Source organism: Symphodus melops (assembly GCF_947650265.1).
Source record: "Symphodus melops genome assembly, chromosome: 15".
NCBI classification, from domain to species: Eukaryota; Metazoa; Chordata; class Actinopteri; order Labriformes; family Labridae; genus Symphodus; species Symphodus melops.
The window spans coordinates 21,868,186-21,881,456 of NC_136705.1; the positions used below are offsets into that span (position 1 = coordinate 21,868,186).

General features: G+C 41.5%; 2 protein-coding genes across 4 annotated transcripts in view; both read left to right on the plus strand.

Moving 5' to 3' along the window:
* LOC306836424 (neuropeptide Y receptor type 4-2-like) lies at positions 1 to 6,114 on the plus strand. The gene is made up of 2 exons (XM_079363485.1): positions 1 to 163; positions 4,412 to 6,114. Exon 2 carries the CDS (start codon positions 4,482 to 4,484, stop codon positions 5,832 to 5,834), a length of 1,353 nt encoding a protein of 450 aa, XP_079219611.1. The 5' UTR covers positions 1 to 163; positions 4,412 to 4,481; the 3' UTR covers positions 5,835 to 6,114.
* Positions 6,115 to 6,587: 473 nt separating this feature from the next.
* The window catches only part of mcph1 (microcephalin 1), a 30,633-nt gene continuing 23,949 nt past the window's right edge, over positions 6,588 to 13,271 (plus strand). Inside the window, exons 1-10 of one of the 3 annotated variants that reach the window (XM_079363440.1) lie at positions 6,588 to 6,689; positions 8,186 to 8,229; positions 8,324 to 8,415; positions 8,553 to 8,671; positions 8,766 to 8,850; positions 9,543 to 9,654; positions 9,738 to 9,869; positions 10,051 to 10,131; positions 10,860 to 11,933; positions 13,109 to 13,209. In XM_079363440.1, coding sequence (XP_079219566.1) covers positions 8,205 to 8,229; positions 8,324 to 8,415; positions 8,553 to 8,671; positions 8,766 to 8,850; positions 9,543 to 9,654; positions 9,738 to 9,869; positions 10,051 to 10,131; positions 10,860 to 11,933; positions 13,109 to 13,209 — 1,821 coding nt within the window. In that variant the 5' untranslated portion in view covers positions 6,588 to 6,689; positions 8,186 to 8,204. Of the gene's footprint in view, positions 6,690 to 7,714; positions 7,999 to 8,185; positions 8,230 to 8,323; positions 8,416 to 8,552; positions 8,672 to 8,765; positions 8,851 to 9,542; positions 9,655 to 9,737; positions 9,870 to 10,050; positions 10,132 to 10,859; positions 11,934 to 13,108; positions 13,210 to 13,271 lie in introns of those variants that run through there. The other 2 variants (XM_079363441.1, XM_079363442.1) reach the window with 2 other exon arrangements.

Sequence of the window (13,271 nt, forward strand, 5' to 3'; positions counted from 1 at the left end):
CCCAAAGGGGTCTGACAGCCAAATATCAGCGCTGCTCCCCTCTCTGCTGACAGAAACATTCTGCTTGTTGTGATGTTCAGCTAGTCCTTCTTCAACTATCATCTTCCTGGATTCTCACATAGTCGGAGTCCTTTCCCCGGTCATCTTGGCTGTGAAGTGACACGTAAGTGCTTTATTATTCTGCACTATAAGGATCTTCTTCTTCTGCACAAAATATCCAGGAAAGTCATTGTAAAGCTGCTTTCTTTTGTTGATCATCATTTACTGTATGCTCTGTTGTTGCTCTTTTCTGTTGTAGTTCTGTTTCTGTAAATGTGCGGGTGTATTTCATCCCTTGAATTTAAATTATTCTCACCCTAACACCTGACCCAAATGGAAGTATGGAATATAATGCACCTTATTTGCATTCATGTTTTATATACTATGTGGAATTGTGGAGAAAACACATCAGCTGACAGCATCTGTGGTGATAATGTCTCGTTAGGTTTCTCCCACTCAGTCCCTGACAGCTGCAGCAATAATGAGGTACGAGCCATCATCTCAGGGTGTGCACATTAAGGTGCCTGCCGCCTGTTAGCCTGCTTCTCCACATGCAGGAGGCTGCAGGAAAGAAACTGAACCAAATAGCCCCATACTGTGCATGTGGGAACTGCAAAATATGGACTCAGTTCGGTGGATGTTTTTGCAACATGAACTCACGATGATGATTCTGGAAAAATCGGTCTTAAAAATGTAAAAGACATGATTTTGAAAATGTCATAAAAATGGGAAAAGCAACTCCAATCATAGGGTAAGACGCTTTTGGGTGAAACTGCAAAGAGGGGAATATTAACAAGCTGGATTTTCCTCTTTTTGTCCTTGTTATTCATAAAAGTCTAAATCATTCATTTGTTCAGGTTCAGGTTATTTTATTTGTACTCGTAGGTGTGCAAACTTATTCACCATTATATCATTTACACCGTATGTGATAAATACAAGCAAAAAAAGATAAAACCTGTGGGACTGCTCCTACTTATGAACTCCCAATTCTTTCATCCATGCATTAAAAAAACCCACATATTTCACAGCAAAATTAAAGAAATGCAATGAATGAAATGCAGCTGTGCATTTAAAAAAAAAAAAAAAACTTTCACACTTATATATAATAATACTGCTGTAATATTTGTGAGATAAGGACAATGTTGTGCTAAGTCTCAGTGTGACAAAATATTTACACAGATAAATGATGCCAGTGGGGATTAAGAGCTAAATAAATGAAAATCAATGGCTGTATTCTGAAACTATTCTCAGAATTTACACAAGTACGTAAACCGAGGAGAATCTGGTTCAAGGAAGCTGACATTAAGCGAACACTGAGAGCACATGGTTTTCTCAGAGATGGAGGACACTTCAGCAGGATGAAACAGGTGAAAATGATTCACCATGTCACAGTGATCCTTATCGAGCGATATTTTGCTGTGCAGGCTACGAGCACAGTGACATGCTGGCTCCTTCAGCATCACATCAAACATGACAGGTTCTAATCTCCCATCTAATTGGCTATTTTTCTTCTTTACTCTGCTGGTGTGGGATCTCCACTCTCTTTGCAGCTGGTTTTCTACATGTGGTTACTCGTGACATTGTAATTTCTTCCCCCTTCATGAACAAAGGATGGTCAGTGCAGTGCCACGCTGCCCGCAGCTCACTCAACACACTGACAGAACGGGTTAGAAACAATGCAGTGTGAAGGGACTGATAGCTAAGTGTGTGTGCGGTTAATAGAAAATGACAGGCTCGTCTTCCAAACGGTAGAGGGTTCAGGAGAGGGAGCCAACATCCAATTTTAGGATCCTGACAATGTCGTGCCCTTCCACTTTGACATACTGTCTGCATGAGAAGAAGTCTCTGCTCAGTAATTTTATTGTCATTAATCTTTTATGTTCAGTCCTGAAACTTCACTGGAGGATTCGTTTGTGGGAGGAGAACTGACACGTGTGAGAGATCTTCACATAGATAGAAGAAGAAAAGAGTGATTAAGAAGAACAAAAACTTAAGTTCTTTGTGTAAATGCTGTATAGCTGAGGACAAATTACTTTAGAATCCTCTAATTTGCTCATATTAGTCCTTGCAGTCGTGTTATTTTTTCTCGCAGTTTGTTCTCAAATTTAATAAAATATTTTTAGAAAAGTTGAATAGTTTGGCAGTAAAGTTAATTATAGATATCTGTAGTGTATATTCACTAAAGATCCTCATTTCTTTATTATTAATTGTAATTAAACTCTTATTTTGAAAAGCCATTTTTTGCAATCCATCCAAAAGTAGTCAAGAAATCACTGAGACCCTCGTGTTTGAGCAACAGTTAAAGCCAAGGGATTGCTAAAGTCAGTGGGATACTCTGGGACCAGTGTTGACCAATTTTCAAGGAAATCAATTTGATAGTCTTCAAGATTTGATAGTCTGGGCAAAGGTTGTGATTTGACACACTAATAAACATTGTAATCCCTTGTTGACTTATGATAATAAGACAATAGTGTGGCATTGGCAGAAATCTCGCCAAAGCCACACAATGATGATGATAATGATAAATCATTGAACCACTGTTTAAATATTTCTCCAGCATTGGACATCTTTCTCTGAAATACTCAGATCCATCTTTGTGAAAACCCATTTTGAGGTCTCAAATATATTGGGCGATGTTCCCTTCTCGAACCAGAGGAGATCACATTTGGGCAGGTTGTATACATGTTGTTACACACACTGCTGTACAGGACTAACATTATATAAATTGCAGGCAGCCATCAGTGTTTCTCTAAATGGAGACACAATTTACTAAATGAACTTCACTGAGTAGTGAAGAAGACTTTAAACCTGGTTGACGCCATAGAAACATAAGGAAAGTGTTTACTTTAGTAATCAAACAACTCAAAGTAGGGTCGTGGTCTCATCTGGCCTCAATCAATCTTCCTTTTGCAACCAGCAGTCTCCCCCTGGTGGCCATTGGAAGGACGTTTTATAAACCACAATGGCCATCGTTGCAAATGCAGGTCGTTTCAGAAGGGTCAGTTTAACAGCACTACTGCCATTTTAACATTTGCACTCCTGATCTGAATGATAATCTCTTTCAAATAGAGGGGAGTCAGGGGACATGATGTCAAGAGAAGGAGACAGAAGTGGCATATGAAGCAGCAGAGCCCGCTATACGACCATCATGAGATTATTTGCCTAAATCACAATATCAACAAAAGACCAGAGAATAGCCTACTGGTTAATAGAAAACACAATGTCTTCGCGTGCCGGTCGTGAACATACAGTTTATGGTCGTGCATCAATCAGTAAATTCTCCTTGTGACAGCCTGCTGGGTTCTCACATCAGCTCAGTTGGACTTTCTGCAGAAAAAAGTACAAGTGAACTGCAGGAGAAACGCCATCTGAGCGAATATTCCGCTCTTTGTCTCCGCTCGTGAAGCTTATCTTGAAAACTTCAGGATTTTTTCAGGAGTTTTGTTCAAGTGTGAAAGCACAAAATATGTGTCTCCCAACAAAGCAGCTGCACTTACAAACATTTCACACCAAACCGAAAGTCAGACAAAATATCAGATCACTCAGATGGATGTTTATAAATGGTAAACAGCCTCTTTCTATAGAAAGATTAACAGCATGCAATCTTCTTTTACATTTTACTGTGGGTTATGTTTAGATCCGTTCTCTTTATGATGTCCCTAAACACTTCTTTACATTTCTACACAGCCCATATACTGAAACACTGTTGGTGATTTTAATGAGAATACATCAAATATACTGGATTTCAGGATTTCGCCTCATGCTGCACCTCAAGCTGATTTTGAAGCAATGCTGCTACGATCCTTGTTTTTTACCACGCTCTTCTATAGTTCAACGAACACATTGTTAAAACCAAAAAGCCAGTGGAAAAATGGTTGAACATGTAGATATGTCAGTGCTTCAAAAAATGTAGAGTAAGCAAGAGTAAGCTTGGTTTATCTTTTTCAGCTAAGAAGTCAAATCCAACTCAGCCAAACACGTAGTTATGCCATGTAGGATGAAAGATGGGGGGAAAACACACACAGAGCATAGAGTGTATGCAGGTATCCAGTTGTGCAGGCAAGGCAGGACATCCAATTATTTCCTGGATGCCAGATGCAACTTATTGATGCTGTCAGAATCTGAAGCGAATGTCGATAAACACAACAAAAAGTGTGAATATTATAAATTGCCTGCCAGTTTATCCAGAAAAAGACCTCACACATACAGTAGCATCTCTGCAGGGTTTTATCCCTCCTCCGCCTCAGGATCCACCTCCTACCTTTCATTTACTCATTTTCTTCACTAACAGATGTGTTGACCTACAGGAGCTTCTCTGCTCATGAATCACTTTTGTTCTCCTCTGTGCTCTCTCTCTCTCTCTTTGTCTCAGATGCTTGTTTTTGCTCGGCTGCGATGGACAGTTTGATCCTTGGGCCTTGTGACACTGAAATCTTGGTGACATGTCCTTGAGTGGCAACACGAGCTGGTCTTCTGCATTGTCGACAGCTCTTCCTCCGCCCTTCAACACCTCCGCCACGACGCAGTCCCTGCCATGGGAGGAGGGAGGAACACGCCACGAGTCTGGACAGGAATGGTTGGAGAATAAGACCCAGTTCCTCTCAGACCTTGCTGTTTCCGAGCACAATGAGCTGTGCCACATGTCTCCTTTCCTCACAGTGTGTTTGGTCATTTGGTACAGTGTCACGATGGTGCTGGGGATTGTGGGGAACATCGGTCTTATTTGCATCATCACCCGTCACATAGAGAAAGTCAACGTCACCAGCATTTTCATCTGCAACCTGTCATTCTCTGACATCCTGGTGTGCGTCTTCTGCCTCCCTTTCACTGTCATATACACACTCATGGATCACTGGGTGTTTGGATCACTGTTATGCCGCCTGGTGCCGTTCATCCAGTGTGTTTCTGTGACTGTGTCAGTGCTGTCTTTGGTTTTCATTGCTCTAGAGAGACATCAGCTGATAATTAACCCCTCTGGATGGAAACCAAGCATCCCTCAAGCCTATATTGTGATATTTTTTATTTGGATTCTTGCTGGACTCACCTCTTCGCCTTTCTTGGCATTTCAGCTCCTCACAAATGAGCCCTACTCCAACGTAGTCCATCCCCCGTCTCCTCTGAATCATCTAACCTCTCCTGGGGCTTACCTCCCTACATCTCCACCTTCACCTGTTTCCTACACTTTAATAAACTCATCCACTCTTCAAAATTCATACCACAGCATTTCCTCTTATGTCGCAGCCTCTCCACATATGGAGGCCTGTTTAGAGCACTGGCCGTCCCAGCAGCACAGGCTCGCGTACACCACATGGCTCCTGCTGTTCCAGTACTGTGGTCCACTCTTGTTGGTCCTGCTTTGTTATGTCAGAGTTTTTGTGAGGCTACGCCACCGCAAAGACATGTTGGACCGTGCCAGGACCCCAGAGAACCAGCACATGACCCACAGCCGCAGAATCAACATCATGCTGGTTGCCCTTGTCACAGCCTTCGCTCTCTGCTGGCTGCCTCTCACCATCTTTAATGTGGTGTCAGACTGGAATCAAGATGCTCTGCCAGTCTGCCACCACAACCTACTGTTCTCTCTCTGCCACCTGCTGGCCATGTCCTCCACATGCATCAACCCCATCATCTACGGCTTCCTCAACTCCAACTTTAAGCAGGAGGTGCGCGAGATACTGCTTCACTGCCGCTGCCGACATCTAGAAGAAGAGTGTGAGAGGTTCCCTATGTCCACCGTGCACATGGAAATGTCTCGAACATCCGTGCCTCTGAGCAGCAGGAGCAACTCTGTTTGACCCTGATGTTACAGTACGTGTATTAGGATGTAGTTATAGGATTAATGTGTTGTAGAGACTGTATAGCCTATTGTCATTGTTTTGAGGTGAAGATTGCAGTGGTTGACATTTTACTTGAGTAGCTCTGAATTATAAACAGAATATTCTTATATGTTTATACTTGACTTTGTCACCGACTGTATCTGGTACTGAACTGTAAAACGTAAAAGTGCATCGTGATGTGAGATTTTTTTAATGGATGTTGTACTGTTGTGTTGTGTCCATTTATTAAACTTTATTTATGGCATTTATATTAAAAAATGTGTAATCTTCTACAGTGAATTGATTGTGGTTCATTTGACTTACAAAGACAACAACATTTCTTGAGTTTGATAAAGAATTATAGCTATAAGATTTAGCTGTTCAGATCACCAAAGCCAGGTGTAAACAGGGTGTTTTAGGAAAACTGGAGTAATAGGACATTTAAGTATTTGTTTTCTGATTGTTACCTCAAATGCCTAAATCTCTTATTTTAAGATGCCAGATAAGCTGATAATACTTATTTTCCGACACCTTTGGCTGACAAATAATTCCTTTTTATAAAGTAGTGATGCTGCCTGTCAAGAGACACGGAAACCTATTGAATTAAACGACAAAAAGTTACATTTTTAGTTTTTTGCAAGTGGCCTTCGTAGGGCCCTTTGGAGGGCTCGACACTTTCCTGTTCCCTCGCTTCTGGTTTTGGACGTGACGTATGCTTAGCCTCAGCCAATGACGTCCATTTGTCCCAGAATGCATTGCGTCACAAACTGCAAAGCGCGAACTATGTGCACCGTTGCTCTTTTGGAAACATTTTAAACCTGTTTGCTGCATAAAGTAAGTTCACTGAATGGTCTCGATAAGTCCTTCTGGTGTCTGTGTACTGTTCATGATTAGACACACTTGTGTTTGGTGCTTTAGAGGAAGTATTGACCCGTGAGATCCTCAGCAGCACTAATCTGAAGGTTGTTAGCTCGCTAATGTAGCTGCAAAACAATCTGCAAACAAACTATAAAACACTATTTACACTGTTCTTATCGACTTAGGAATAAAACACTGAATGTGCTTGACTTAAAGTTGCTGATATCTGAATAGCAAAAAGCTTTGATTTAATTGATGTACTCAGAATACTCAGTAATAATAAAATATCTCACAGACAATTCACTCATCTAACTCTTGTGTAATAATAATAATATTATAAGATGTCGCCTGATCTTATTTGTATTTTTATTTTACAATAATAATTAATTGTGCTATAACATGTCCATCCTCATATGCACTGTGTGCATGATAGTGTTCATTCAGTTTATACAGATTTACAGCTTGAACTTGAACTGACTCTTTTAACTATTTTTTATCTATATATATTTTTACATTTTTATCTAATTCAATTTTGCACTGTGTGATTTTCTCTACTATTCTTCTTTGCTGCTGTAAACCTGTTCATTTCATTTATCATTAGATTATCTAATCTTATTACTGTCCAGTCAAATATCTGCCGGGTGTAAATCTGGATGTATATCAGAATCAGAAATACTTTATTAATCTCAGGGGGAAATGTGTTTGCTAAATGTTCACAGCTGCGTAAGACAGTACAGGTTTATATGTCGGGAAAATCTGGATATGTTGTCGCTTTTGGGCAGATTGCACAGTTATAGTGAAGATCACTGTGGCCTGTTATCTGTTTGTTTGTGATCTTGACATAAACAATAAATAATGAAGGTGTGATTTATCATTTTATTGCTAACGTGTAACAAACACTTTAAACATTTACCTTTACTCTGATCTTATGTAACATTTAAACCTAAAATATGTTTTTGACCCCTTAATATCAATGTGATTTTAGTTCTGCTGTCATGGCAACAAGATAATCGAGAGTAAGCGATTATAGCGCTGCGATGTTTTCATCGTAGGTTTTGTCACGCGTGGTCACATTTCCTTTTCCACGCTACGAGTGTGAGGGACGAGAAAGCCTCCTGTCTTGGACCTCGACCAGGAAACAAACTTAAAGGGGCCTGATAATGCAGACCTTTGAACTTCATAGGCTGTCATACCCTCTGTGCTATAATAACAATCAGTAAGATCTTAACATGAAAGTAAAACTTCGTGCAGGTGAGGTGAAACAGAACATCGTCTCTAAAGTCAGGTTAGTTTCTTGCTGCTGCGTTTTGGATGAACTGGAGAGGTGTGATGGATTCTTGGCTGAGACGAGTATAAAGAAGGAGGGAAATAAAATATAACTACCAAATACAGTGATGCACTTATTAGCCTCTATTTAGGCGACTAACCTTGAAAAAGCCACCTAAAAACGTGTCTTCATTGTTTTTGTGTAGGTGAATCTTGGAGCAAGTAATGACCACAAGTCCAGTCCTTAAAGGTACAGTACATTATCTTAGGCTTCCTGTAGTTAATCAAGCTGAGAGCGTGTGACCTATTGTTTAAGTTCATGGCTCTCTTTAATGTGTGTGCAGATGTTGTTGCCTATGTTGATGTGTGGTCATCGGAAAAAACTGCAAACTATGCAAAACCATTTGTTCAGCAGCTACAGGAGATGGGAGCTCAGGTGAGATGGCAGCTTGTCTGTCTGTCTGTCCGTCTTTCTTTCTTTCTTAAAATGTGCCCGGGGTTTCCACAATGTTCGCCGTGTGAAATGACAGTCCTTTGAAGTGATGCAAACATTCATGACTTTGATTTTCACAGGTATCAAAAACATTCAATAAACAAGTCACGCATGTCGTCTTCAAGAATGGTCATCCAGCCACGTGGAGGAAAGCCAAGAAAAGTAATGTGCGGCTTGTTTCTGTTCTCTGGGTCGGCAGGTAATAATCCCACCTTTAAATGTTCCACTCGTACGATGTTTTGACTTTAATGTCTCGAGACTTTAATTCCTTTTTTTGGTTCCATGATGTCCAGGTGTTACGAGGATGGCGTGCGTGTGGATGAGGAGTTGTATCCGGCCTTAAATGACAATAGCAACCCCGTGTTAAAGAACAAGAAAGTGAGTACAGTCAGGTGAACAGGTTGACGTTGGTGTCACAGGTTAAGCCGTCATCGTTAATCAGTGTTTCAAGCCGCAAGTTGTGCTGACTTTGAGATTCCGACCCGGGTGCCTCAAAGAACATGACATGTTGTTACAGTTTAGTCTGTAAAACAGATTTACATTTATAACGTACTTATAATAACACGACAGCTGATCTAAAGGCTCCTTCACTAAGCAGAGGTAAAAAAAACAACAACGAACAGCGACAGGAAGCTTCATGGTCAGACTGCAGGTACCAGTTTAAAAAGAGATAAGATTTAAAAATGGAGAGAGAGAGTCAACATTACAGATGTCTTTAATATGTTTAATCTATCTTAAATCTTTATTTATTTAACAACCAGTTTAAAAAAGATTAGCAACTATTATTTTTAAGTTATTCGTCAAACTGAATTTACTTTTTCCTCACTGGAGTTTCTCATGATGCAAATCAAATTCGTTTTCCGCCTTTTGATTGAAACTTTCTGGTTCGACTGGAGCAAGTTGGTCAAAACGACTTCTGGAAAGTTTCACTGTTGTGATAAATTCAGTTTTTTCTTATCATGATTTTAAGATTCATAAAAAGAGTTTCGATAAAAAACATGTTGAACTTGAAATAATCCCGTTTGGCGTCTCACTTCTCACAAACTGTTTTCTGGGTTTGGATCACGTAGCATCGCTGTATGCAGCCCAAAGATTCTCCAGAGAAGACGCCTGAAAACGACAAACGCATGAAGAAAAAACTCGACAAGATGATGAAAGACCTTCATCCTAAACAGGCTCTGGGTATGACAGCTCTACACCTTTTAGGAAACTTAAACAAAAACATCTTCATATGTTGATGTTTCTTTGATGGTTTTTATCCACAGCCACAGAACTGTCACCCATCATTATTGACGAGGAGAACGGAATAGTTTACAGCCCTGCATTGAAACGATCGGATTATATGGCTCAGCGCTTGAAGGCCATGAAGGAGAAGCGGGAGAACCTCTCACCCACAGGTACGAGAAGCAACAGGCACTGACAAGGAGCGTACGCGCCACATGTACGGAGGCTGTAGTCCCAGGTTCAAATCCAGCCTTTGGCTCCTTTCCCTCGCCCTCGCTCTCTCTCCAACTCTATCCACTATACGAGCTTTAAAATACGTTTTAAAAAATGCACATATTCCTTGTTGTCTTTCAGCTTCTCAGATGGTTGAATCCTGCTCTCCCACCGGACTGAAGCCGTCCCTCGGCAGCACACCAACCGTCTTCAAATTAAAGTGTAAGAATAACAGAAGGGATTTTCTCACAACTGGGCTTTTGTTGTTTTTCAGTCTTTCCCAACACACAGGGCCGTCTATCACAACAGGTTCCTCAGAACTACCACATCAGAGTATTGATTTCAGGCTCTTTGTTATAAATGTGTATAACAAAGATAAATAAACTCAGTGACTCGGTGTAACTTTAGTGCCATTAGCCATGAGATCTACATCAAACTGACGATATTGATAACGTCCACACCTCCCTGAGATCTGGGCCAGTTGAACCCGTTTTCACGTGACGTAAGCACTAAACGTGTCGTGACCTGTGTTCTGTATTCGTACTGTTCAGGTTTTAGAAAAGCTCCCTGTCGTGGCGGCACCCGTTGCTGTCTGCTGCACGGCGCTGCTTGCATGCACGCTGTTCTGTGGCGTGAATGTTGTTGTCAAGAAAACAATAAAATAAGTAAAAGTCACAATGAAAAAAGATCTTTCGGCCAGCTTCGACTTGCGAGGGAAAAGTTCAAATTGTGTTTTCTCATTTCACTGGGATCATTTTGGGGCAGATTTTAGAAACGGCATCGTCTAAATTAGCTGGTTTTCTTTTCGTTTTTTTGGCGGGCTGAAAGTCCCATAGGGGGAAGATACGCTCGGTTTGGGTACCAGTGCAGTTGTTGATTTGTCTGAATGTGAGCCGACTTAACGTGTGAGTGAGACAACCTCAATCATTGCTATCTTTTCTTTAACTTAGATGACCAGTCTGATGAGGATTCGAGTGCTTCTGCTGCTGAACCAGGTTACTCCCCTGACAAGGAAGAGGGGAGAACGAAGGTCGATTTGACCAACCCTAACCGTCACGATCAGTGCCACAGGAAAGGCCCCGAGAAGCCCTGGCTGTCGCCGTGCCGCGATGCACCGCAGCGGATTCCAAGTCCAGTGAAATGTGCCGAATTCAAGGACGAAGAAGATGATGTAGGGAATGGAAAAAAAAAATCAAGACGGACATCAGTTAGGAAAAAACCAGCAGAGACTCATTCATCTGCGGGTTTGACAGAGAGCCCTCGTCGGGATCACAAATCCGACATTCACAAGAACATTTATACAGAAAAAAGGCCGAGCTCGTCGCTTCATAAATCTGGAAAGGGAAAACTGAAAGGCGTTAAATCCCTTAAAGAGACTAAGGAACGTTCTGTTTCTGACACTGTGAACTCTCTTGGTTGTCTCCCGCCGCTGTCTGAAGAACCTCCAGAACAAAAAGTCCCCAAACGAGCCAGACACTCATTTTCTGCTCTGTTGCGATCGTTCACGGCATCCAGTGCCTCTAAAAGTGTCGCCTCTTGCTCTGCTGACGACGATGACGATCATGTGTTTGAGGACTGTTTCTCCCCGGCTAACCGTCAGAGAGCAAACGCATCCGTTTTTAGGCTGCCTGCAGTGAAAGAGCCCTTTGTTCAGGTCCCGTTTGAGCTGGATTCTGTACCACACAAGAGAAAACAGAGGAGGAGTGAAAGTATGGGATCTGAAACTAACAGTAAAAAGAAGAGGAAACTGGAAGAGGCTCCAAGTGGCAAACATCGCAGTGAGCCTCAGACTCACCCACAACAGGATGTTAAAGAACCTCCACCCGCCTCGAGTGGTTCAGTCGCTAATGTCCGACCTGTGGACAAAAGACGAAGCACCTTGACATTAACGAGCACCAGCGCTGCAGTAAAAAAGAGCAGAGCTTTTTCTGCATCAGTGCAGCCGACACGTGAAAGTGAATCTAACGCAGAGTCCAGTCCACAGAAACACTGTGCTGCCCGTGTGCCCTCACGTAGCTCGGAAAGTGAGTAGTATTACAACCAGAGTCGGTTACAATGAAAACACAACAGTGCAGTGAAAGAGTGTGTAGTTCAAGGTTTACAGCTGTGTGTGTAACCCCGGGGAGAATTATGTGGATCTTAAACGGTATCAAAAAAAAACACTTTTCTCAATGTGACATTTTAAGTGAAGAATAAAGACATGATTTCAGTACAAACAAATGGGGTCTTTTTAATACGAGTTTTCTCATCATAAATGTTTGTCTGTCTTTAAAAAGTCTGAACTGGCTCCCAGAGTTGAGCTGTGTGAGGGTGTGTTTGGGTTTCACAGCACCAGGCTCACACTGAGCCCTGACAGGCCTAAAGCAGGATAAGATGCCATGTGATTGATGGAGTTATTGTGTTTAAAGGAGCGCTGTGTGCATTTGGCAGTGACGTTTGATAGTTGGAGAAGTGAAACAGTACGATGCTGTATGTTCTGAACTGAAAACACAAACTATTAAAAGTGAAAAATACTTCCCTGAACACCGGTGGGAGCTAAAAAAGCGACCAGGAGAGTTACGCTGCGGTACTCTCGACTTTAACTTCTCATAGCGTTTTATCTTTAGTTACAGGGACAGAACTTTGTGTTTCGAGTTGTGAACATAAACGACAGGATCTGTACAATTCTCCAACTTTCACATTTCTCTACCACACAGAGTGCACCTTGAAGAGGATCATTTGAAATGTTTTCTAAATCGAAGCGTTCTTTCTATCTGAGTTAATTATTGTGGACAAGTTTAAGAAAATGTTAAAAAGCACTTAAAGGATTCTCTTAGTGTATTTAAACAGCTGCTGTTTTCTCAATGACATTACGCCTTTAATTCAAGCTGCTGACATTATTTACTGTGGCTTTATTTCAATTCTCTGCATATGTGAAGCTACATGAAACATTGGGTTTATTTAATACAACATATGACTATATATTTGTCTGTTTTTCTGTCGCTGACTGAAGAGTAAAATAGTTTGAGCTGTAAATGTTGTGTTGGTGTAAATGTAACGGAGCAGAGAAGAACATGCATGAGTGAACACAAACACAAAAAGCAAGTTCCTGCTGTGTGATAGGTTGAATGTCATCCCCCCCCCCCCCCCCCCCCACACACACACACACACACACACACACACACTGTTTTCAATCATACGTTTCTTGTTTGTTTTTTAGGTGGAAGAAATGAACGTGGCGTTGCAGCTGCTTCGACGGAGATCCCTTCTGAAGGAGAAGAAAAGTGTGAGAGTGTTCAGAAAATGGTCAACAGAACGGCGGTAAGAAGCAGAGTTCGCTGAGTGACAGCTGTGATTGAATTTGTCGACTTCTTGGCACTTTA